Source organism: Rhipicephalus sanguineus, chromosome 2, assembly GCF_013339695.2.
Source record: "Rhipicephalus sanguineus isolate Rsan-2018 chromosome 2, BIME_Rsan_1.4, whole genome shotgun sequence".
NCBI lineage: Eukaryota > Metazoa > Arthropoda > Arachnida > Ixodida > Ixodidae > Rhipicephalus > Rhipicephalus sanguineus.
The window spans coordinates 181,591,726-181,600,537 of NC_051177.1; the positions used below are offsets into that span (position 1 = coordinate 181,591,726).

General features: G+C 48.2%; 1 protein-coding gene and 1 long non-coding RNA gene across 2 annotated transcripts; one reads left to right on the plus strand and one right to left on the minus strand.

Moving 5' to 3' along the window:
- Positions 1 to 277: 277 nt before the first annotated feature.
- Positions 278 to 4,111, minus strand: LOC119383899 (mitotic checkpoint serine/threonine-protein kinase BUB1-like). Its single transcript, XM_037652167.2, is given in 2 exon segments — positions 278 to 1,940; positions 1,942 to 4,111. Coding segments are annotated over 2 exon segments (3,735 nt in total). The 5' UTR covers positions 4,021 to 4,111; the 3' UTR covers positions 278 to 284.
- A 3,015-nt stretch (positions 4,112 to 7,126) lies between these two features.
- On the plus strand, positions 7,127 to 8,231 carry LOC119383905 (uncharacterized). The gene is made up of 2 exons (XR_007415199.1): positions 7,127 to 7,591; positions 7,716 to 8,231. It is a non-coding gene; the product is annotated as an uncharacterized LOC119383905 (long non-coding RNA).
- Positions 8,232 to 8,812: the final 581 nt, after the last annotated feature.

Consider the following 8,812-nt stretch of genomic DNA (forward strand, 5'->3'; position numbering starts at 1 on the left):
ACACACTTCCCCAAGCCAAAAATTACCACAAAACTCAATCAATACCCTACACTTCAAAACACCGCACTTTCAATATATAATCAACACACTCTCACACACCACCTCCTAATAAACTCGGTCGACTGCCAAACAAAAAATTCAAATATTTTATGTGCACACTTCTTTTTACATTTAAAATACCATGCATTATGGCAATTCCCAGTCTTTGTAACTCAGAGCCTCTTTTGGGCGAGATTGGTTTAAAATATTTAGGTTGAGTAAATTAAAAATTACAGTGAAACAAATTAAAAGTTTTTGGCCCGCAGGGCTTCCACGACCACACTCTGTGCACGTGACCTGTTGCGCAACAGGCTCTGGATCTCCAACACAAACGGTGTCAGATCCGGTAGCTCGGAGCAGCTGGGAATGTTCAGGAGGGTTGAGAAGAGTCTGTTCCACAGATCCTGCTGCCAGTACCGCTTGAACTTGTTCCGGATACCCCAAGTGTTGTCAGACCTCTTTTCGACTTCCATGTAGTCTCCAAAGAGGAGCACGTGCAGGCACCCCAACAGGCCGAACCAGTCAGTCTGAAATGTCCACTGGCGACCGTCGCGCATCTCAGTGCAGACAAACCCTTCCGTGGTCACCGCATAAGTGAATGCTGTGCCAGGTGGCAACTGGCTCATGTCAATTGCACGTCCAAAGTCAATCAACTGCAGGCAGCTGGGACCCTGCTCAGAAAAACTGTCCAGGAAGCCTGCCTTGCTCGGAAGGTCAGTGATGAGAATGTTGTCAGGCTTTATGTCCGCATGGATGATGCCGCACAAGTGCACTTGTTGCAGGATTGTGATGAACTCGAGAGCGAAGTAGAGCACCAAGCACTCGGGTACAGAGCTGCGGCAATGCTTCTGGAACTGGGCCACCAGATCCAATAGCGTTCCATAGGGGCTGTATGGGAACACCAGGATGGCACCATTGCTGAAGAAGCAGGCCAGCTGCAGGTCTACTACACACTTTGCAAGCGCTCCTGAGGTCTCGCTGAGGCGTCGGTGCAGTTCGCAGCATATGTAGGACTCCCAGCAGGCACTGCTGCTGCTGTCATCAGCCTTCAGCACAACCTTTATCTGGGAAGGTGCCTCAAAGCTCTCGTCATCATCCAAGTAAGTCTCCTCAGTGTTCACCATCTGAGCCAGATAGACACGTGCATAGGCACCTGACGCTAAGTGGTGAAGCACCTTCACTTCGTGGTCCCCCAGAGTGATCTGTGCATCTACCTTGAGAACTGGGCGTTTGCCAGCAGACTCAAACAGCTTTTGTTGGTCGCTCGTCTGTGGCTGCCATGACTTCAAGACAACGCGTCGCAGTTCCTCTGAAAATGGGTTTCCACAAGCCAGGGCACCTGCTGCTTGCTCGACCCCTTCACCCTGTTCCTGGAACTGCTCTGGCACAGGTGCAGCTGGTGCTGTTATGGAGGTGCCACCATAGTCATCGGGCTCCTCCTGGACAGCTGGCAGGGTAGAGCTGCCACCAGTGGGGGGCCGCGCTGTGGTACTCAGTGTGGCCCCAGCCACCAAATGCTGGGACGAAGAGCTGCTTGAACAGGTGCTGCCTCCACTGTTGCTGCTTGATTTGCCTTCCTTGCTGCACTCAAAGATGGTACTCAAGTCCCCAGCAGCCGCAATGGAGAACCGGCGCACGGCAAGGGGTGCAGCACTGTTGCCAGTGTCTGCACCAGGAGGAACTGGCACACCAGGTTGGCTGGGCTGCTGTTGCTCAACTTGTTGAGGTGGCTGCCGAAGGGGCTCTGCAGGGGATAGCTGTGCGGCAGATGTTGAGGTGACAGGCGAATCACTGATGGCAACCTCCTGGACAAGGGCAGTCAAACCACCCACCGTAAAGTTCTCACCCACCTTGGGTACTGTGCGGTCAGTAGCACAGGGCGTCGAGGTCACCTTGCGGACTGAAGCTTTCGGACGGTGCATAGGTGAAATTATCCTCATCTTCTAAGGGTTCGATTCCTCTAAAGACATCCTCATCGTCCTCCAAATCCTGGTCCTCATGCATGGGTAGTTCGGTGAAGGGCACCCTATGCTGAAGTGGCTTCGCCTTCACAGAAGCCTCTGGTGGGACACAGTCCGCTGGCATCCTGTTCTCATCGTTGCCACCCTCTACAGGAGCATCGATTGGAGACTGATGGACACCACAGGTAAGCCCGCCTGTCTGGGTGGGCTCAGAGAACACCTCAAAAGGTGCCACTGGAACGCCTACGACAGCAGCGTTTTCAACAGCAGTCTCGGTTTGCACTTCATTCACAGTGCTTTTTGGTGCAGCTTCCATCGTGCAATCTTGCTGGTTCAGGCGTGACTGCCCCAAAGTGCAGTTCCAGAGGCTGCGCACAACTTTCGACACATCAGCTGTGCGCAAGCTTCCACCGCTCTGGGTGCTCTCGGCACTTGCAGCTCCGCTCACCTGGTGAGCACTTGGCGTGCCAGGTGGCATGTCCACTTCATCAGGTTGCCCGGAGGCCCCCTCCTCCATGCCGCTGCTTGAAACAGGCCCAACCAGGATGGACTGTTCAGCAACCAAGATGCTCCGTTCCAAATGCACAATTTGGCTAGTCATCACAGCATGGTCCCTACTGCCACTCCTGTTCTTGGCCAGCAGGCTGCGCAACTGCTGCAGCTCCTTGCGCATACTGCACAGCTCTTGCTTGAGTGCCTCCACCTGTTCTTCTCGTTCGCAATGCTCCCTCTGCTGACGCACAAGACGCTCCAGCTCCAGCTGCGCGCATCGCTCTCGCTCCACCTCCAGCTGCCGTTCCAACATCTGCCGTTGCCGTGCCCGAATGTTGGCCAGGCGGATTTCCTCAAACTGGAACTCTGTGGTGCCTCTGTACACACTCGCCTTGTCATACATTGGTCGCACCGGTAGATCTGCCGGGTCGGGCCGACAAAGCGGAACCTGCCACCGGTCCCAGCCGTAACCATCGTACACTTCCGCAGACTTCTTGCGCTCGCTGAGACCCTGCCGAGAGCCAGGGACAAGGGTAGGTGTGCACAGAGGCGGCTGGCTGCCTTGCTCTTCCAGGACCTCGAAGCCCGGCTGTGGAGGCGCTGACGGTAGCCGCTGCTTTGCCCTGACTCCAGACCACTGTCCAGCTGCGCGGGTGTTCTCCTTGGTCAGCTGGGTGGTGGTTACAAAGGGTGGCGCAGCCACGGGTTGGATGAGCAGGGCATCGCCATCTCGTGGGGCGTTCTCATCACACTGCACGCGCACCTTCGTGTGGCCTCGGTTGCCAGCTGCTGCGCCAGCTGTCACTATTGCCAGGCCACGCTGCTGCTGCTCGGCTGGCCTGGCGACAGGTACTGTGCGCATCACAGGAGCGGTGCCTCGCTTCTGTGGAGGCAGTGGCGCCAGCACAGATCGCGCATCCTGTCTTGGGCCACCAGCCAATGCTGCTTCCTGGCACTGCTGCTCCACATCGAGAGCTACCTGGCGGCTAACGCGTGCCTCTAAGTGCCTTAGTGCCCCTTCAAGCCGGCTGGTGGGCGCAGCACGCCGATCGATGCCTCCCTTGAGGACACGTGATGCGCCGCAAGTATCACCAGATGCTTCAAGCTGCTGTGCCCAGGTATGAAAAAATTCAGCATGTTGATCCCCAATTCCAGCCTCGAACATGGCTTTGAACGTAGCGAGGGGCTCTGGTGACAGCATAGCATAGCGTATCCAAATGCCCACATAGCGTTCGTCGTTGAACAGTTCAGTATTTGTCTTGAACTGCACAATGGCTTGCTCGAGCAGCTGGGGCACGTTGACACTACTCGTAACATGATGCTGCTCCACCCACAACAGATACCTGTGGTACACATCCAGCAGGCCGACTCCAGACGAGGTTCGAAGCTCTTCTTCAAACTCCCGCCGTTTCTGCTTGAGGTCCTCCTGACATTGAGGGGCCAGCGCTGCCTGCAGCGACGACATGGCGCGGCCGTGCCTCAACGGTTGTATGTTCTCTTTGGATAGCTCCCAGTCGCCGGCCTCCATTGTGCGGACAGTTCACTATGGCCGCTGTGGCACCGAACAGCAGCGCGCAAATGTCGTCAAGACCGCAAACTACTACAGTACCTCACAAGCGAGCATAACAAATTAATTCGGCGAAGCCGCCGCAGCCGCGAGACGCTCGTTCAGTTCGAATTTCGAGACCGGAAGAGCGAGGGCAGCGAGGGCGCCATCTAGTATTTCCGACGACGTCACGGTGCTCTACGGTGCTTCTGACCATAGAGTTCCCAGCAATATTTATTATTTTTAGGAACTTCTATGCTGCTCGGGCTTGTAAACTCTCAAGTTTTATAAATTGCAGAAGACAAATAAAAAAAAATACTAAGTTTTAGTTTGTTGCGCCGCGAGTGGATCTACTAACCCCTCTCTTATCTCGCCCATAGAGTTATTATAGTTAGTATATTAACTCTATCACCTCGCCCCACTGCACTTCTGTGTAAGGGCGCCAAGGGCGCCCGCGTCGGGGTCAAATTTTAATGAAGAAATTCTTGAAGCAAGTGAATACAACTTTATTGCTCAGTGTTATACTCAAATAAAATGAAGTGCTGTTTATACTGATTGTTTTTGCGGAGTACTGCTGAACCATCTTTTTTTGACGGTTTTTTGTTAGTGCTTTCGCTTCAGCAGCCTATCGACATCGACATTATTATCTTACATGACGTCATGTATCGTTTTTAAAATTCAGAAATGCGGCGGCAGTGGTAGTGTGTTCGGGCAGTGTCACGTACGTAGGCTCGTTCTGTTTTGTTTCACTGTTAATATTTCGTAATACTTGGGAATAACTATAGTGTACTAGAACAATTTTCTAGTACACTATAGGGATAACCCGTTCGAAGTGCCGCTCTAGAATCAAGTACACTATAGCTCTAGTGCCGCTGCAGAACGAAGCCATCGCTGAAACACGCACCGGATGAACACTCGTTTCAAGCGTCAGGATGCACGTAGCGCTGAGCATAAACCCATTGCGTCTGTTTGTCACCGTTGGCTTTGTTTGCGCATCCAATGGAAACGATGCTCAGCACATGTAAAACTTTCATCTCTGCCGCCGACAAAATCGCCGTTTTCTCGAGCGGCGTGGCTTCGCGCGGGAGCGAGTTGCTGGGTCGAGCGAGTTGCTGGGTCAATACATGATAACGCATTGTCTCCGCACAAACCAGGCCACCGCAGTAAAACCGGTGCAAATACATTTCGAGCGCCTCGCACCAATTTTATATTTAAAAGATTACAGGATTTTAACATACAGAAGAAGGTCCCAAAGCCAAAGATTGCAATGGGGCCTGTTTTTCAAGCGAAACATTAAAAGGATCGGTTACAGCCGTTTATGTATATCGAATACAAAGAACTATAGCTGGTACATAGCATTAATACTATAATTAAAGGGACACTAAAGAGAAGCAACGAATCGGTTTAGATCGATAATTTATGCTCTGAGAACTCTAATGTCATTAATAGAGGAGAAAATAAAGTTCATAGTTTCATTTTTAAATTTCGCCCCGAAATCTCCCCGCGTAACGTTACGGCCTTCAAAGTGTATTTATCGTATTTTGGCGCCATTGGCTCAACAAAATTACCCCAAACTTGGTACGTTAAGTCTATGACCTCCTCAGAGGACAATGTACTTCATTTTTACCGATTAGGAACTACATAGTCCCTAGTAGGTGCCGTCAAAACATGTGGCGTCACGGCGAATGCTGCGGAAACTTCAAGGTGCCGTCGCCACCCACATTTTGTTTTTGCGCCTAAGCGTCTTCTCGCAGCAAGCATGGTGTTTTTGGTATCGTGAAAAAGCAGTTTACTAGTACGTGAAAAATCGTTTTGCTCTTTAGTGTACCTTTAAGGAATAGGAAGCACGCAAACAATCAGCATACAGGAAGCGTGTGGGAAAGTCAAGTCAAACATTAAAAAATAAGCAGTGTGAATGACATGAAGTACAATGCATAGTTTGGAAATACATATGCTTAACATAAAATAGCAATATAAATCATGTAATGTAGATATAATAATCGGATAACTGAAAAAAAATTCGGCACATCCCACGCGTTGTGGGCATTTGTTTCATGCGAAGCAGTCAGCGAGTACTTCTATGCTGTATTTTATGGCTTTGAGCCAAGCGTTACGAGGTGGATCTACGTGTTTTTGTAAGTGTAGTAGCTGTGTGCACATCGTGGGCTTACCAGGCACGTCCACAACATCGGCATTTAAAGGGTAACTTATGGTACGACGTAACGTCAGCCCTCACGTTAGACCATATACGTCAGCATTATCGAAACTAAGTGTGCACTTTATGGCGCAGTCATGTGAATATCACATGTAAATTTCGTTAATGTATTTCTTTGGGATCGAGCAATGCTTCAGTATAGCTTGCTGAATGATAAAAATACAAATGTAATGTTATAATTAGACTAATATAAAAGCGGAGCCAACACTGGAACCACAGACGTTAATCTGATATGACGTCTGTTTCGTAGGAGTACATATTTAGTGTTTATTGCTTTCTTGTATAATTAGATAACCACGACTGATGTTGCTCCGACATTATGCCTGCATAGGCTGTTTTTCCAAACCAGTTTATAGACCTGGCGTGGCTCTGTGGTAGAATACCTGATTGCCATGCAGAATGCTTGGGCTCGATTCCTGCTGGGATCCTAATATTTATTCTTTCCATTCGTCGGGTCGACGCTGCTGATGTCGGTTTTTGTTAACACTCTCGCATTTAAATTACCAATGTCTGTTGTTGCCGTTCCTGGGTAGATATAAACTGCCAAGCACCTGTGGCGCATACTCGTACACTGCAGCCCGTGGTAAACGGGCATGTGTCACATGTGTCTGAAAAAAGGGGTTTGACAACGTACACAACAGGATTTTCACGTTATTCATGTCATGACCTGAGAGTCATATTCGTCAAATCCTGTTACCCTCCCATGCCAAGTTTGGTCTACGACAAGTTAAGGAGGCGATCATGAGAGCACCCAGATGTAAGCGGCTAGATAGATAGATAGATAGATAGATATGTAGATAGAAACGCTCCAAGTGCCAATGGTTCGTTAAGAAATGCTTCACGTTAAAAAAAAAACATTTCCATGACGAAGATGCCAAACACCAATCTATGGTGTTACGAATGCAAACAGACTGAATCAGACTACAATAAATGATAGAACAGTGGAGGTATGGTGATGAATATGGCCTAAACGTTTGCATTGGACAAAATATGTTCTTGTAACTAGCCCCTGTAACTAGTCCATATATCACTGCAAGAAGCATATGAGTTGTAAAGTTTGCAGTGGTCTCACTTGAGAAGCATGGTTAGCGGCTTTTTCTTCTGCTTGAATGCATTTACTGTAACAACAGTTTCACATAGATATGAGTGTGCTTTTCGTTTAGTGTGACAAAAAAGGGGGCATTTTAATCCGGGATTTTTTTTTTTCTGCCATAGCCTCCTGGGCCGTATTGTCATAGCCTGTGGTCTATGGTCTACATCTCAACACCAGGGACAAAGCATTTCTTACCTAGCAAAAGCTATTTCAAGCATTAGAAGCCTTTTAAGGTATGTCCTCATGTTTGTACAGCATACTGCAATTTACTCATTTGTTGTTTATCTTTTGAAAATTCTCATTCACAAATTTTGCTTCTCAGTATGTGATGTTACAACTTCTATTCCATGCAGTGGCATGCATGATCAGGACGCCTGAAAGTACATTCTGCAAGCACAATGAAACATCTGAGCGTCTACTGCAACAGGTCATCTTCAACCTCATGTCTGTAATGCCAGGCACCTCGGGAGGTTCACTGACGTTCGTCAACAAATATTGGCTGCCCTATGCGTTATAATGTATTCTTTTGCTAATTTATATTAATGGTTTTCCTACTTGAGTTTCTTCAACTGTCTGGCTGTTTGCTTAACACTGTGTACTTTAACAGAATATTACTGACCATACCTATTATATCAACCTGCAATGCGATCTAGATGTAGTATTCGAATGGTGCCATAAATGGCTCGTGACACCTAATACTACGAAATGTAAGAGCATGCGACTTTCATGTCACACTGCTACCCGTTAGGTGCGTACTTACTCCTTCAGTGACTGTCCATTACCATCTGTTGACAGTTGTAAATACCTTGGTGTTTGCATCTCTTCTAATCTTTTCTGAAGTATGCATGTAGAATACATGACTAATAAAGCAAACTGCATGCTCGATTATCTGCGTTGAAATTTTTACACTGCTCCATTTCCCTGAAGTTAACACTCTACAAAACTTTGGTACATTCTAAATTAGAGTATGCATGCGCCACATGGGAACCTACTCATACCACACTCTCAAAGCCATTTAGAATCACGCAGCGCATTTCATTTTATAAAGGTTACTCACATCATTCCAGTATCAAGTTCACAAAGATCACCCTAAACTTGCCTGACCTCTTGTTGCACCGAAAGTCATCTAGCCTTAGTCTTTTTAACAAAACCTATAATCATAACTATTTGAAGGACGCCCTGTTTCATCCTCGTTACACATCGCCAGGGATGGATCATTGCTATAAGGTGGGCTCGAAGCAGCGTTAGCTACCACCTTGTCACAAGAAATTGTGTAATGACTTGTTCTTTGGACAAGTGTCATCTGGCACCACCTTTCCACCTCAATTTCCAGCATAAGAGAAGACCAGGATTTCAAGATTGCTTTGTAAGATGCCTTGTAACTTTCCTTGTTTTTTTTTCTCTAACTGCACATGTTACTCCACTCCTTTCTAGTACCCTTGGGCCCTGAAAGTACTTTTAATAAA